Source organism: Crocodylus porosus, unplaced genomic scaffold, assembly GCF_001723895.1.
Source record: "Crocodylus porosus isolate Cpor-Errol unplaced genomic scaffold, CroPor_comp1, whole genome shotgun sequence".
NCBI classification, from domain to species: domain Eukaryota; kingdom Metazoa; phylum Chordata; order Crocodylia; family Crocodylidae; genus Crocodylus; species Crocodylus porosus.
This window is the reverse complement of record NW_017728943.1, coordinates 58311382-58328759: the sequence shown is the minus strand read 5'-3', so window position 1 is coordinate 58328759 and position 17378 is coordinate 58311382. Positions and strand designations below refer to the sequence as shown.

The window sequence follows — 17378 nt, the reverse complement described above, 5'->3', positions numbered from 1 at the left end:
CAGGCGCAGCACAGGTAGGACGGGCCGGGCCATGGGATGAAGCCGTGACTAGCTTGTCCAGGGGCCATGGGAGGGAGGTGGCCCCCACCGCTGCACGCACCCCAGGAGGGGGCACATGCCCCTGGAACTGCGTGTGGGGAGAGAGTGGGTTGCCTCTGCTGGCTGGAGCTGGGGTAGTACCGGGGTCTTTCTGGTGGGGATGGCTGGACCAGGCTGTGCTCCGTGTGGGTGTCAGTGGTGCTGTGAGAGGGGTGACAACAAATTTTGGCATGGCTGTGGCCCTCTCTGTAGTCCAACTCCCAGCGCTGCCTCCCATCCCTAGTGCAGCCTGTCCCAGTCCCCACCCCCCACCAGGCCAGAAAGAGCCCAGCGCTGCCCTAACCTCCCTTTGCCCCATGCACAGATCCAATTCAGAGGTTATTATAGCAACGTAGCTCAATTATCTCCTAACTCCCTTATCATAGCAACATAGCTCAGTAGCAACTGGTGACATTTTTCTCCCATGAATTTGTCCAATCCTTTTTTGAATCTGGCTGAACTGTCAACTTCTAAAACAGCTTGTGGCAGTAATTCCACACTAATTACACACTGTGTGAAAAAGAACTTCCAGTTGTTAGCTTTAAACTTGCTACTTACTGTTTTTGTTTTGTGCCCACTAGTTCTTGTATTATGAGATATAGTAAATAATAAATCCCTATTTTTGTTCTCTTTGCCATTTAGCATTTTATAACCCCTTATCATGTCCCCTCTCAAGCATCTCTTTTCTAAACTGAATAGGTCTACTCGATTTAATTTTTCCTCATATGGAAGCCCCTCCATACCATTAATAATCCTTTTTGTCTTTCTCTCTACTTTCTCTAGTTCTTCTATATCCTTTTTGGGGTGCGGGGGCCAGAATTGGGCACAGTATTCAAGCTGTGGAAGCACCATGGATTTCTAAATAGAAGGGAATAATGATGCTTTCTGTTTTATGTACAGTTCCCATCTTAATAAACCACCGCTGGAGGGGGGGGGGGGGCAGAGAGTTGCTAGCCAACACAGCAGGAGGAGACACAATAGCACCCCAAGGTGAAAGGACAACTGCATGCCCAGGAGCAGGTCCCCAGGGGGTGCACGGCACAAGGTATACTGCTGTTTTTCAGGTTGTGGCTTTGAAGCTGGGGCATCAGTCTGCCTGGCATGGCTGTTCATCCTGATCTCTCCTATCCTTAGTAGAGGACTCAGTAAATGCAGGTGGCCAGAACTCTCCAGATGGGCCTAGCTGCACCAACTCCCTGCCACCAGAATGGCTATCCAGGGTCAGCTGACCCCACACCCCTTCCAAAATAAATCCCTGACATAAAAGAGGAAGTGTGTGGGCAACAAGGTTCAACTCTATATCCAGGCTTTTTTTTTTTTCAGAAAAAAGTACAAGATTCAATACTGTACCCAGGCTGCTGCACCCTTTTTTGTACATTTGTACAGGAATAAACAGGGTGTGCTAGTGGTTTTCTGACAGACTCTTTGGATACCCAACCTGGGTTACCCCGCCACACACACACACCGTAGAAGTTGCCCCATGAACACGGCCCCCAGGCAGTTCTGGGACCATCCCAGCCAGGTTCAAGAGCACTCGGAACCAGGGAGAGAGCACAGCAGATGCTACTGGAACACAACAAGTTTACCTGCCATGTGGGGGTTTCATGGAATCTTTTTCCTTCCCTGTGACCTGTCTCCTGTCCCAGGTCCCAATGTGGGGAAGTACCCTGTCCACAGCAGCAATGGGCATTCCCTGGCCCTGTTCTTGGTCTTGCTGCATGAGGTGAGCCCCAGGTCTGGCTGAGGGTCGTGAGGGTGAGGGATTGGGGTTCCCATGAGGGAGTGCCAGGAATCTGCAGTCCCTGCTGTAGCAATGTCTCCCCCCACTAACGCCTCCCCCCACAGTCCTGCAGTCTTCTCAGGGAGACGGTGGATCTGGGATCACCCACCTGTCCAGCTCCTACACAGAGAAGTCCCTGATCTTCACTCCCCAGTCCAGGAATTAGTGTGTCAGATTTAAAGCCCCCTTCTGTACCCCTCCTCTCCAAGTTTCTATGTTGGATTTTGTCCCTGTGGCATTCCCCAGCCCCTGCCCCATTCCCAACCCTAACCATCCTTTTAGATTGATTTGTCCCTTTTCCAAACCACCCTCTCCCTACCCCTTCCAAAAATTTCCTGGTTTGCATCAATGGGAAGAGGGACCAAGTTCAAGTCAGTGTTCAGGAAGGGTTCTTAAAATTAAAAACAGAAAAGTTTGGTAACTACAACATTGTAGACTGAGGCATGTCTCTTCATTGCATGACATTCCTGTGCATGCCCCTTCAGGGAGGTGGGTGGGGGGAAGGTGTCCTGCCAGTCAGGGTTGTGGGCAGCCATGCCAGGCACAAAAGGCCACAGGAGTCTGTGGAAGGAGAGCTATCACCTAGTTCCAGGACACAGGCACTTAGCGACTTGAAGCCCTCCAGCCCCACCTATCTGGGGAATCCTTATGATCTCTGTTGGCCAGGAGGTAGTTGGCTAAGGCTTGGCAGACCCAGACTCCCTTCTGATTTGGGTCCCAGCACGTACAATCTCCTGGAGGGGATACACTGCTCTTGCTTGCCTCTGCACTCTACGCCTTCTCTGCCCAGGTTTCACAAAAGCCCCTCCCTGCTGGTCTCACAGATGTTGTGGAGGATGCATGTGGCGACAGTCAGGCACACCAGGTTTTCGTCCTCCACCTTGGTGTGCATACTGAGAACCTACCAGTATGCCTTGGGGCAGCTGAAGATACACTCCACAGTCTTGCGGCACCTGCCCAAGCAATAGTTGAAGTGTTCCTTTTGGCATTCCGGCTGCCCTTTGTAGGGCTTCATGAGTTAGGGCAGAAGAGGGTAAGCCAGGTCCCCTGTGGTGAAAGGGGGGTGATAATACCACTGCCAATGATACTGGGGACCCGAGGAGTGTAGTACTGTTTCTCCGTCTTCTACAGAGTAGTCAACAATGCGCTGGAGGATGAGAGAGAAGTAGGCTTTGTGCTTGAAGCTGACCAACAATGCCCATGAGGATGGCCTGGCTTATGTGGGGAAGTATGGGCCACTGTTCATTGTCCCAGGTGTCCAAGGTGATCCGCCCCCACCAGGTGCTGCTAGTGGCTCAGGTCCACAATTGGCACTTGATGGCCTAGAGATGGTGCCAGAGCACCCTAGAGTCCATGGCAATCCTGGATGGCCCACGAAAGTCAGTGGCCCAGTCCAGGATCCTTAGTGAATGCACGGTGCGGTAGGTAGCCCTGCATAGGATGGCCAGTTGCTGGCTCATGGGCAGGAAGCTGCATCCAGATGGCTGTGTGTAATATGCCACAGCTTCTAGCAAGAGTCACACAGGGTGATGAGTAGGATATGCCACAGTTCCTGCTTTTATGGGCTTTGGCACAGGTAGTGGGGTGCTATGGCAGGAAGCAGCCAGGATGGGACCTTGAGGCAGGGGCAACTAATAAGGGAAGGCACTTGCTTTGGTGCTCTTTGGAAACCTTTGGGTAGGGCAAGGGGGGGGTCTTCAGTAAGGTAGCTGGTGCTTGGGGGCATGGTTGGCTGCACCTGGCAGCCAATCAGAAGTGGCTTGGTTGTGTAGTTGTGCTTAGCAATCTCTGATAGCTCAGTGTACCCTCAGGGAACACTGAGAGGCATGTAGGAGTGTCCCCTCCCCATGGGCCTCTACCAGCACAAGCTGCATGAGCATCCCCTCCCTGCAAAGATGAATGTCTTCACTGTTTGCTCCTGATCTAAAGTAGGTTGTTCAGAGTAAACCATATAACTTAGATCAATTCTTTTCCTGGTTTTCTGACTGTCTGCATGTGCCCTTTGTGAAAAAAATAAGAGAATGTTTGTACTTAAGTTTTAGTCATTCTTAACACATTGTAAGAATGTGACACTTACTCGATTCCAAGGTAAAGTTTTTTCCCCCTCATTGGCATAGGGGAAAAAAACCCCTCGACTTACAATCACATACAAAGAAATTTCACTAAATACATTAGTGAACGTAATGTATTTACATTCAGTGTCTATCATTAAACTGCTGCCAAAGGCATCATGTGTGCTCAGCGATGGAAACCACTTATGAAGTTGATTAAATGCAGCCAACACTGACCATGACTATAAAACATATGTCCCACATTGGGCAAACGTTCTGATGAGAACCTGCCACAGCCCATCTAAATAAGATATATGGTAGTGCCCATTAAGCACAGTCCCCCTCATCACTGACTCGTTTTCAGGTCATGGTGAGCCACAGCATGTAAAGTTATACCAGGTTGCTGTGTATCCTAGGGCTTGTGACAAAAACACGTAATTCTAGTCATGAGTGGGAGCTAATTAACACATCAATCCTTTGTGGAGGATATCTGGAATTATACACATACTAAGCACTGCTGAGCTGAGGGGTCATCATGGAGGACACGGCCACACTAATCATATGCTCCAGGTTGAGAGAGGGCACAAAGGAGTGATTCTAGTTATGCAGTGTTGTGGCTCACCGCGACCTGGAATGCTGCTGGTTCTCATGGGAGCCAGCTTAGCTAATTATGTGGTAAATCTTGAGCCTTTTGGCTTTGGACTAATACCATGTATAGCTCACCTGGCAGGAGAGATTCCACAATGTAGGATGCCTTCCTGGATGTGGGAAACATCTAAAGGCCCTAATGGGTCTGGGAGAGAGGATTCTTGCCCAGTGGTAGAGTCACAAAAACTTGACAATTTAGCTTGCTTAGTTAAATTTTGGAACTTGACTTTTGTCCTTTTCTCTACCTTTCTTTCCTCTTGCTTTCTATCTCCTTTAATCCCTTTTTTCCCCCCTTTTACTGAGTTTATAATTATCATGAATGTTCTCTTTTTTCCTTTTTTCCTTTTAGTAGTATTTTTGTGAAGATTTTAATAAATGCAGTTTCATGAATATTGGCTAGCCTTTCCAAAATCAACAAAAGAGGGAGAGAAGAAAAGTAAAATGATATAACTCATGATTACATCTCAGCTCTAATTGCTGTGATTGTATGATCTACCCCTTAACATTTGGGGATATTGGGTTGTAGCAGTGAAATTTGTGTTGCAGAAATCATCCACTCGGTTGTGGAACAATTTTGCAGTAAATGGCCCTGTGTAGTTCTTCCATTGCTGTGAGGAGTTGTTCAAGCTGAGAAATGCAGTATTAGATTTAAATAATTAGTTGTGTAACTTATTTTTTTTTAAAAGAGAAAACATACAAAACACTTATTGTAGAGAATATTGAAACTGTTTTTTGAAAGTGTTTACATCAAAGCCTGTTAATTTTTTTGGAATACCGTATTTGAATAGACAGCTTCATCTATATGAACAGCAGACTTCAAAACATGTAAAGCAAAGAGAAAATTGTGATGGATTTTGAAAGTACCGGGAGAGCAGTGGCTGTGGGGGGTGTTATTTTAAGTCCCCAAAGCAAGTAAGAATTCTGATTCCCTTCCCTTTCCCCCCTGTGTTCACTGACACCTCCTGCTCCTTTCCCATTTTCCCTTTGCCCAGTGCTGACACTGTTTCTCGCCCTGCAGAGGTAGAGGTGGGGGTAGAGCTGTTCTTGCCTACTCCAGCTGGGCTTCACGCGGAGCTAGGCTCAGCCAGGGATAGTATCAGTAGCAGGCAGGTCCCTCTTCCCTGCCTGGTGCTCCCACTTTTCTCTAAGAGCCTGGAACCACATGGTGGGAGGAAAGGAATCTTCCTGCTGCTGTCACTGACCTAGTTAGGGAAAAATAATTTAGCAAAGGAAATACTTTCCCCATACATGAAGTCTGTAGTTATTACCATCTAATTCAGATCTCTAACACGTGCTGACCTGTAACTTCTGGTAGCAAATGTGCTCTTGCTAATATTTAATTTAATTTAAATTATTCAAATATATTTTATTTAAACATAGCTAAGTTTAGACATTAACTTAGCTGTTGTAATGTCATCATTAATTTTAATAGGGTTATTTTAAGATTAAAAATTTACTTGATGTTAATAAGTATTATTTAAATTCAAAATTATTTTTAGTTTTACATGAATTGTGGCCATCAAGTGCTCTATTAAATAGTGAATTAAGACAATATTATATATGGGTTCCCTGCTTGTTCCCCCCCCCCCCCTTACACACAAGGAAAACATTATGGTATCCATCACTGTCATCTCAAAATGTATGCATACTTTAGAGTCTGCAGAAAATCTTTAGCGTTATGAAAGACACCAGGTGAAAGTTGTGATAAACTGCAGTACTGTAAGAATGCTGTTATAACCACGATGGTCCAGAAATTATGCACAGGGAAAGGATTTCTTAGGGTTATATCTTTTATTGCACCAACTTAGTTGGGATCATCTTAGACAGGCTGTTGAAAAATGTCTCATGTTCAAAAGTTTGTCTAACTCTATCCCAGCTATGCAGTTGGTCCAGTAAAAGATATCACCCATAGAAATCCTTGCTCCCTGCATAAAAAACTACCTAATTTGGAGAAGGACAGAAGTAGGTCTGCTTTTGTCATATGCTTAGATACGCAACTGGAAATAAAAACTATCATGTTATCAAAAGATGCACATTTTAATAAGTTACTATTGCCTCTTATATATTTTTCTACACTTTGCCTGAAGTAAAGCTAGATAATAGAAGACAGTTGCTTCCCACCCCCCACTTCCAGCTGTGTGGCTATGGCTGAAAGAGACAGACAAAGGTTTATGGTGGTCTCTTTCTAATCCTACTTATCTTTCTTTCACACACTTGTATTCTGACAGTTTAATGAAATGGCTCTTTTGAACTCAGAAGATATCATTCTATGAAAATTACCAGAATAGAGATGAATCAATTATCCATGAAAGACATTTTTACCACTTTGATCTCTGACAATTTGGCTTTAATCCTAGTCGCCAAACACTGGATCTCATTTTACATTCCATTTGCATCTGGCTCTTTTCTGTGCCAAAAGATAAAGCTGAGTGCTATTCGGTCTGAAAAATTTCAGAGCATTTATGTTACTAATTGATATGATTTAATATTGGCAGATATGCACACTTTGGAAGTTTTAGATTATTGATCTCCATCCTGAATTTGTATTTTCACTGCTACTTCATTATAACATTGTTCTTTGGAGCACAGTCTTTTCTTAGCTGATATGAAAAGAGACTTTTACAGCTGGAGGCGGGGAAAGCTTATAATGGTGTTAATGTATTTTAGAGATGTATGAAGACTGTAGAGATCCACTAGCCAAAACTCATTAGTGAAACTCCACAGGTGTGGCACGTATACTGGCTCCACTGGAGTTCTGCCGCATAGGTTAGAATGATTCCGTTCCACACTGAATCCCCACAGAGCATTCATTCGTAAAGTCTGTTTCCTTGCACTTTGCCCATAGATTATGATTTGACCCTCACCCCTTTAATTTTTTTTAAATGTATTCCCATTTTTTGTCTGCATATATTTTATTTAATGGAATGGAATCCTATTTTCCCCCTTAAGAGCTTTCGTTAAGTTTGGGCGTGTCTACACATGTATTGGACTGTGTAGTTGTTACTGCACAGTCATTTAGTACTTGCTTAACCAAATACTAAATGACTGCATAGTAACTGGCATTGTTGAGCAGTCCCATCGCTGCACGGTTATTTTTAGCTGCTATTGTGTATCTCGTAGTATCTTGTTTGGCTGCACCCCTTTAGAATCATGGTGGTAATATAGAAAATGAATACACGTAACAATTGTGAAATGTGTGACTCCCTTAAAAACTACTTGAAAAAGTATCCTTTCTTTTACATTTTTCTACAAACAGAAAATGCTTATTTTGTTTCCAGAAAAAAACACTGGAAAAATTGCCAAAATAAATTCTGAAGTATATGTATTTTTGGAATAAAGATAAGTTTATTTTGCCAAGACTGTGGTTTAAAAACTTCTTGTTTTGTTAACTTTTTAAATCAAATTTGCACAAAATTTGGGAAGTGCAATTTTGATCGTGTACCTTCTTCCCTCACTTCTCTTAGCATCTGATGAAATGAACTCTTGTTCATAAAAGCCTATATGTCTTTGATTCAGGTAGTCTGTACGGTTCATCTCTATAATGCCTTCTGCCTCACTTCAGACTAACACAGCTAACTGCTAGGGCTGTGCAAAGCTTTGGATGCTGATTCAATTTGGAGGAGATTTGGCCCTATTCAGCAGCCAAATCGAATCAGGAGACCAGTAAAATGTCTGAATCAATTCGAAGCATCCAAATCCAGTTCTGTTCCAGGATTCTTCCAGGCTTCCCCTAGACCAGCAATAAGGTGCAATAGGATCTAACGCATGATCCCAAAATCATGCCTCCTGTGGCATGGCAGGAGGTGCAATTGTGTGGATTGTGCATTAGATCCCATCACATCTTTACCTGCATGTGTACAGGAGGCCATAGGAAGGCTTTATTGTTCAGTGTAGAGATGCCATATCGGCATAGCACAAGCAACTAACTCCATGTAGTTGTAATGCCATCAATTTAGTATCTCCATTTGTTTGCTCCTTGTACAAGGGAAAACAGGAACTTTTTCTCTCATCTGATTGATTATTCATACTTAGGTTTCTGGTTTGAAATATTATGTTCTTTATCTGTCAGGGCATTTAGAGGCCTCACAGTTTGTCCTCCTCTTGCACTTTTGTATAATTGTTCCGATGGTAGTCTGAAAGGTTTTTGACCTGTTGTGAAGTGCAGAAGCAGACAAGAGGGTTGCATATAGTTTAAGAATAAATCAGAAAGCATTTGTCTTCTTGAATAAAATTATTTACTTAATCAATGGGTGAGGGGAAAAAAAGCTCCTCTGGGCACATGTAAATACCCAAGATGCCTTTCAGGTTCAGATATACAGGAAACCCTTGCTATTCACAGATTCGGCATTCGTGGTTTCAGATATTCGTGAATGCCAAACCCGCATTTTAAATACACTTTATACACTTAGAGGAGCTTCTTGGGAGCTCTGCGCTTGCTGCCGCTGGGCTCCTGTTGCTGCCAGAGCTATGCCCCCTCCCAACTGCCAGAGGCACTGCTTTCATGAATGCAGTGCCTTATTCACAGATTTCTCCATTTACGGGGGATACATTCTTGTATCCCCTGCAAATGGCGAGGGTCACCTGTACTTTATGGTTTTGTTTTATTTGAACAAATGAAAATACTGTGTCAGATGATTATTTTTTATATATGTTGAATTTTAAAGTTAGAATCTTCATTTTAACAAATAAGGAATCTAGAAAAAAATGTAGCCACAAAAATAGTTGCAAGCATGTGATTAACCAGGAGGAATTATGCATGGTTAATTTGGGCAAGGGAAAAGAAAAGCAAAAATAGTGATTTATGTGCTATAAAATATTTCAGAGGCTCCATAGTTCTTCATCTTCTACATCCTTCCACTCTTCTTCCACTTGAAAATGATTCCAGACACCAATTTGAGGGTTAATATTTACACCAATGTGCACCACACATTTGATAAAACTTAACTCTTTATCTTGAATACCGGTACTATTGCTGTATGAGAGCAAAGCCCACCTGTGATTGTTCTTAATTTGAATATCGGATAAACGTTTTAAGACTCCTATAAAATCTCCTCTTATCAAATTTCTTGTAGGTCAGCCAGGCCTCCGAGAAGCTATATCTATGTCCTGTATAACCAATGGAAGTACAGGAAGCAGGAAAACAAGCCATAGTTCTTCTGTATCAGTTGCCAGAAAAGAAACCCTCTCATCTGCTGCTAAAAGGTACCTGCTTCTTATCAATGTTAAATTGTAAAAACCAGAAAAGAACTGCCTCCTCTGGGGATGTTCTGAAACAGCAATAGAAGAAGAAACATTTCAGCTTGGAGCATATCTGAAATCCATGACAGCTGTTCATGAAAGAAGATCACTATCTCTTTCAAGGAAGTAAAGGAAAAAATATGATGTAACTCTCTTGCATGAAAATAATAGATGATATCATGATAGATGATTATAGAATTAGAGTATGATAAATTTAGGATATCTGTTTTGTAGCATGTATACAGTTTCACAAAAATATTCTTTGTTCTTATAAATTTAAAGGAAAGAGACCAACACATTTCTCATTACAGGATTTTTCAAAACAAACGTAAAAATAGCATAACATAAGCATTTTCATTTTACTTGGTGTTAAATAATTGATTTTTTTCTATTCCATGGTTTCAGGTGCATTTTTTATTTCCTACTGGATGTCCTAATTAAGTCATTTAATAGCTCCTTAGACAAGTAGTTTGTTTCTGCTCCTTTTTTGTTGGCAAGAATGTGCTGCCCCAGATACAGCCATGGAACAAAATGCAGATTAATGTTTTACCATCTGGTAAATTATGTGAGTAGCTCTTGGCATCTATAGAATACACTGCTGACTTCAGTGGCTGGCTTACCATCTAGTGCAGATTCAAATACTACGCTATGCAGTTAAATGGGAACGATATATCTTAGGAACAAAGGTCTCACAAGGTCCCTTCCAGCCCTAAACTTCTGTGAATGTGTGAATCTGTGTATCATACATATACCTAGAGCACTTTTCCTATTTTTTTGCTTTTCCTTTTCCTTTTTTCTATTTGTAAGTAGCAAAACAATTAAGCTGGGAGAATGAAGCAGAAAGGGATTAGGATCTTTCAGGGGAAACAGGGTTAATTTGCTGCTGTTTCCTCCTCACAGTTGTAGAATGTCTAATTCTGTTGACTGTCCTGTTTTCCTTATGCAGTGGTGGGTTAGTGACTGACAGTCACTCATCTCTACCTACCTGTAAATATCAGGAAGGTATACATGAGCTAGTGATACCTCATTAATCTTCTCCTGGAAGCATGAACCCTGTACCTCATCCCTTTTTTTTCATACTTCCTTCCAAGCTCTCCTCCCCCTTAACCCTACACTAAAGCAAAGAGAAGAGAAGAAGATTAAGAAAAGATGATATAAGGATTGGAAGGGGAGTTAGAAGAGCAAGTCAGACCTAAGACACTGTGATGGAAAGTCTCACTCTGGAATCTCCTGCCAACTCAACACCAAGGCTAGGGACAGACATTACACATAAACTGGTTTAAGTGATCAGAAACTGGTTTAAACCTGTAACAGAATAAATGTTTAGTGTACATAAGCTGGTTTGAAAATCGCTGAAACTGGTTTGAGATAAACTGGTTGACTGTAGTATCAGACTTTATAGAATCATAGAAGTAGGGTTGGAAGGGACCTTGTAGATCTTCAAGTCCCACCTCCCGCCTGGGCGGGAGAAAAGACTGGACTCAAATGAGTCCAGCCAGGTAGTCATCAAGCCTCTTAAAGATCCCCAGGGTAGGAGCCAGCACCACTTCCCTAGGAAGCTGGTTCCAGCTCCTAGCCACCCGAACTGATTTGGGTCAAACCGGTTTCTGCAGTGTCTTTCCCAGACCCCTTCCTGGTTTAAGTTAAATCAGAATCCAGCATCCCAGTTGCTTTGCAACTCTGGGCAACGCTTTGCTCTCTGCTTCAGCCCAGCAGGGCTGGCACCTCCCCTCTCCTCCCTGACTGCAGCTCCAGCAGAGACTGTAGGTACAGGGCATCTATCTGGCTTTCTCCTGCTGCCCTCCCCATCCCCAGCTCAAGCAGGGATCCCCTCCCCCCCCCCGCCTTCCACAGACACCTCTTAGCATTAGCTAACATAGGCATGCTGGCTACTGTCTGCTGTGGGAAATGAGACAGACAGGACAGTGCCACTTAAGGCTTTTTGGAGCTAATCAGCAGGTAGCTGGTAATGTCCCTCTGTTCCTTCTTTGAAACAAGTTGTTTAAGAAGAGCTTGAACTAATGAGAGATCAGGTTATAATATTCAAATAAAACTTCAGGGAAGGGCATGTTCTGTGACAGCTGCTGCTTTGCTATAGTGTGAGAAAGTGACAGGCTGGAATTATCAGTAACTGTCTTGCCCTTTTGCCTGTATGTTTCCTAACTTAATCTGCATTTTGCTGGAAGTTTCCTGACTGCAGAGGGGGGTGAAATACTGGTTTATTTGTCTCTTCTTTTTTTAAACTCATTTCCTGGCAAATAAGATAAGTGGGCTTGCTCAGTGTTGGATTCATCAGACAAAGGGAGAAGACCAAGCTATGACTAACATGATTCCTTTTAAGTAATTCTACGTTATGGGACTGTGAACATAAAATTTTTGAAAGTGCAGCTGTCATAATAGTAATGAAACTCCTGTTGTTGTTTTTTGGGGGAGCAGGACATTCCTTGGTTAGTTTTTCTTTCCTACGTTGTCTCATTGTCTTGTCAAAGATCCTGTGAAAAGTGAAAGTTTCTTTTAAGGACTCTCATTTCTTTTAAGATAAGTAAAGCTTTGTGATAAAGAAAAATGGCTTTCCAAGTAAGCAGGGAAATGAGACAGGAAAACTACTTACCAAGACCAAAATGATCAGAGTAGCTGATGCAAGCAGCTATTCCTTGATGAAGGGTGAAAAAATGAAATTACACTCATTTCATGTATCAATTAGAAATGCATTCTTAGTAGGGGTTTTGCTGGCAGAGTTATGTTGGCTACATTGTCTGGTCTTTATGCACCCATAGGTGATATAGTTTTGCTGGCTGAAATGGGTAATGTAGACAGAGAGGCCTACTATTGCTCTGCTCGAAGAGGATCTGGGAGAGGCCTCCTCTCCAAGAGGAACTGTTAAGGACATCTATGCTCATGTAACTTTTTCAGACAGGGACTGCTAATTTTACTTGATACTTATGTGGTAATAGTCATTAATTTGCACATTTTCATGTTACTAGGGGTATTTTCACAAAATAAGATCGACTCAAGCCAAAGTTTGACATCAGTGTGGCATTCTTTTGACTTCAGGGCATTGCAAAATGGCTGCTTAAAAAAAGATTTTTTAAAATGTTAAAATGACAAAGAATATACTCAAATTGTGTGTGTCTTCATATATATGTATGAAGACACGCACACAATATATATATATATAAATTAAGACTTTGGAATTGCATAGTATGCTTTTACAGTTGCTAGAAAAGCGACAGGCAGTTTGAACAATTGGAAATATTCTCAATACCTGTAGTGAGCTAATTTGGTAAATTGCACATGTTTAATCTGTATGTACCAGAGCTACATGAATAAAGAATGGATTCTGTTGCTAATAATGATGCACTTTCACTACTTCTCCAGGTTTCATAATAATTAGAACTTGAGGAAACATGTTCTTCAGTTTTCTTTTTGCTTTTGCAAAGTGCATTAACAATTTAATGAAATGCAATAAATCAGTAGTTAACTAAAGCTTTTCTTATGGTGATTACTGTCTAATGAATCCTAAATGGCCCCTCCTGTCACTGGACCAATAGTTCATTTTAATATTTTTGTCAACTTTGATATATTTGCTTATTCTTTTTTGTTCCGTCTTATAATTTATTTTACAGCGGTACAGAAAAAAAGAAGGAAAAACCTCCAGGACAGAGAGAAAAAAAAGAGGAATCTCATTCTAGTGATCAAAATCCACAAATTCAAGCATCACCTTCTCCCCAGCCCTCCTCACAGACTCTCCAAACACACAGACAAACTCAAGAAACCAAGAGCTCTGCTCCAGCCAAAAGGTTTTCACAGTACCACAGTACAGAGCTACAAGTGGCTGTAATGATACTAAAAGTCTGTTGAACACAAAATGCTGTGAAAGTGCCAGTTTTAAAACTGACTACACAAATGAGTATTTATTTCTTGTGTTTCAAAGATGCACACAATATGCATTACAACATTTATTACAGAATAAAGATTTTTAAAAGGCAGTATTTTTTATAATCTGTAACATTAGAAAAATGATATAGTCCATACTTAACGATCAAAATAATCGTCATATTACGGTAAGTTAGTATAGGTCTGTTGTTAAAATATATATAAATGATGGGGCCAAAATACTATACCTTTCAACAGATATGTTGGATGTATTATCTCAAACATGGCCATTTAAATTATGAACCACGTGTCTTTTACATGTTGTAATGGCATTTGTCATAAACTAGTATCATTACAATCCATGATTCGGGTGCCTTTCTTTTCAAATGGTTGTTTAATGTGACTGCAGTTTGGATTTTTATGTCTTTTTTCCCAAATCGCTGCTTGTTGCAGAATACTCTATTCAACTTGAAATTCAGATTTCTAATTTTATAGGCATATGGGCACATTTCTACATCAATATTTAAACAAATCTTTGATTTGTGAGCATGCACAATTCCACATGCATAATTCCTGCTGAGTTCAGTAGGAGTTAGGCAAAGAGAATAATATTGTTTTATCTTATTTTTTTATTTGCTTTTTTAAATTCAGTTAAATGAATTTTAAAATCTGGCTGTAACTAAAAAGGATACAGTTTTTGAATTCAGTACTCCAAAATGGCATTTTTATGATCCATTTTCACCTTACTGTTCAGGAAGGTATTTTTTTTTTTCCTTTGGCATTTTTAAAAGATTAAAACAAGGTCATTAATAAATGAATTATACTTTCAGATATGCATTGGTTCACAAAAATGTTCACTTTATGTTGCTTGAATTCACAGTTCTAATAAAAACATAATTAAAAAGATCCCCTTCACTTGACTGCATGTTTAACCCTCAAAGGCTCTGTCTCCATGCCCTGCACAAACTCTTACACTATCTAAAGCTGAACTTTGTTCTTTTATTCTCCTGCTTGCCATCTTCCTGTAAAGTCATGTGCTTCTGGGTTTAGCATACTAATCTGTAGCTGTGTGGAAGAATAAATGGTTTTCTACACTTGAAATGTTTTAATAACTTGTTTATCACAGGGTCTTTTTCAGCCTATTGAGATCTTTTGGAAAAATGCTTGCCATTCTCAAGTTGCAGTTGGGATGTTTTTCTTGCAAAAAGTACTTTTGACTGGATGAGTTGTAAGGTTGTTGACAGGGCACATGCAAAATCATAATTCAGATTATTTAACAACTGCTATAGTCAGGCCACTTTAAAATACATATCCTATAATAAAGATTTGTACATGAAATTACTTTCAACGAAATCACAGACCACAAAATGGTTTACAACTTCCAGTCGTGTAAGGATAGATCCAATAAGATTTCGTATGTTGCCTCTCAGATACTCATAGGTCTGAGTTTTGCATGACTATAAGACTGATACAAAACATCACACACAAATGAATGTCATGGAAAATGAAGGAAGCAGGATTTGGCCTTTCTTTTGAAAATGTGTTTTTCAAAGCTGTTCACTGGTTTACACGGTTTGGATCCAGCCGTCAACAAAGCACTTAAGAAATTTTAGCATAGTTATGTTGACAAAATTGTACAACTAGCAAAAATTATTTTATTCTCAACTGTTATTGAGCAATGTTAATCACTTTATGCTCAAACTAGAAGTCTAGCAAACATATGCTCATCTGATTGTATTTGTTCCTTCAGCTAAACTTTTCTAGGCTTATTCAATTTATTCCACTTAACCTTTTAATTTGCTAGCAATATCACGCTCAAGAATCTATTAGGGAAATTTTAAAATCACAATGAAACAGGTAAAAACAAATGTAAAATAAATGCATTTTCCAGTTGCCCTTGTTCATTTGCTTTCACTCATCCGGTTAGAACTTTTTGACTAATCTTTTTTTCTGTTTTCTGGATCAACCTGAAGGAAGTCCTAGTGCTGCTTTTGTCTCCTGCTGCTTGATCTGTCATTTGCATACCAGTGCCAATTTATCACTATATTGTGAGATTTTAAGTTTAAAAAGTAATTTTTGTTTCTTTTAGTGTAAAGCGATCCTCTACTGCTGACAAATCACATAGTGTGTGGGAGAGCTCTGATGACAGTCGGAATAAATTGTTGAGAGCAGCTTCAACATCAAAATTGATAGCAAAAGTGGCAAAAAATGCAGACAAGTAAGTATTCTAGTTTTCAGCAAAATGGCCTTTGCAATTTTTTAAGGTTCAAATTATTCTGAAATTTTGTTAATTATACACATAAGTAAGCTGTCAGTTTCCATCTTCAGTATCTGCATAGATTATTGTTGGCATAATTTCTCCAATGCAAGTTAATCTCCATATAGTTATAAAATCTTAATACATTACTTTAAAACATGAATATGCTTCCATTATTATATATGTGATTTTAGTCAAATTATTCAGGAAATTTCCTCTTTGCTTTTTCATGAAAAGCAGCTAATTTTGAAATCATAAGATTTTATACAGAGCTTTTGTTCCCTTGCAAATTCAGTTTCCTGGCTTTGTGATAAAGTCCAGTTATAAACTGAAGCTGCATACACACATTCAAATAATCTGGGAGAATTCTCCCAGGTTTGTAGTCCTGGTAGAAAAACTTACCTAGAGACTCTCAAACAGATATTTGAATGCTGAACCCCTAAAGAGAAGAGAGCTTGTAGTGCTGACTGTATACAACCAGGGAACCCTGTGCATATATATAAGGCAGCAGTGCTCTTCAGACTCCTTCAGTCTGCCCAGGGACAGAATGGCAGTAGTGCATGGACTGCCTTGATTGGCTAACTTGGACTGCCCCCATATCCCTGCAGGACAGTCTGGGTATTGTGAAGGGGGTATTTTCTGTCACCTGCTCAGCTGGAGCAGCAGAGTCCACTGTGTGATACACTGTTCCCCTGAAATGGGTAGGAGCAAAGCACCCTGGGATGCTGAAGGACTCTACTCTGACTTCTCTCAGAAGAGAATGTGTACAGACATCTTCTGTCCCAGAAGAAAGTCTCCTTGGAGTGATTTAACCTTGATTGTTCCCAGGTTATTTTTCTCCTGGTTCAGCCATTTTTGCTCTGAGGGAAAAATCCTGAATATCTGTATGCTCATAGTTTCTCCTGGGACAGCAGCAACTATTCTAGGAGTAACTAAAAATGACCTGAAATGTAACTACAGGCATGGAACCACTGGGTTCTGCTTTTCTCAAATGCACTTAGTTTACAAATAAAAAGATTGTTTTAATTATTCTGCAGATAAACCTGAAAAATAAAAGTAATTTTGTGTGTGTGTGTAAAGACAAGCTTAACTTCAACTTCATTTTTTTTCTCAATAATTTCTAGCCCATTAAAATAGCATTGTCACAAAAGATATTATATTTTAAGTAATAATCATTATTGTTACTAGGAATTAAAATGTTTTACCAGCCAAATTATATCTGTACTGTTCTCTCTGCAAACTTTACCAATGAAGTGATGCTGGCATAGTCCCAGATCCAAAAATTAATATTCACATGCTTTCTGTAATGCTATGCATTGTAAAATTGAACTCAGGATAGTAAAGTTAGTTGAGTGCATTATTGTCTGCAGGATTGGAGCTTGTGTTGTGAAGTTTGTTTATATGTTAATATTCTGAGCAGTGCATAAAGTGGCGTAAAGACTAGTTATGT

The 17378-nt window shown here is 40.5% G+C and overlaps 1 protein-coding gene across 6 annotated transcripts in view; it reads left to right on the top strand.

Annotated features, from left to right (window-relative positions):
* EML4 (echinoderm microtubule associated protein like 4) overlaps positions 1-17378 on the top strand; it is a 218051-nt gene that overhangs the window by 130821 nt on the left and 69852 nt on the right. For 4 of the 6 annotated variants that reach the window (XM_019549410.1, XM_019549409.1, XM_019549411.1 and 1 more), the window contains exons 3-5: positions 9630-9759; positions 13422-13595; positions 15761-15889. In XM_019549410.1, coding sequence (XP_019404955.1) covers positions 9630-9759; positions 13422-13595; positions 15761-15889 — 433 coding nt within the window. The remainder of the gene's footprint in view (positions 1-9629; positions 9760-13421; positions 13596-15760; positions 15890-17378) is intronic. The other 2 variants (XM_019549413.1, XM_019549412.1) reach the window with 1 other exon arrangement.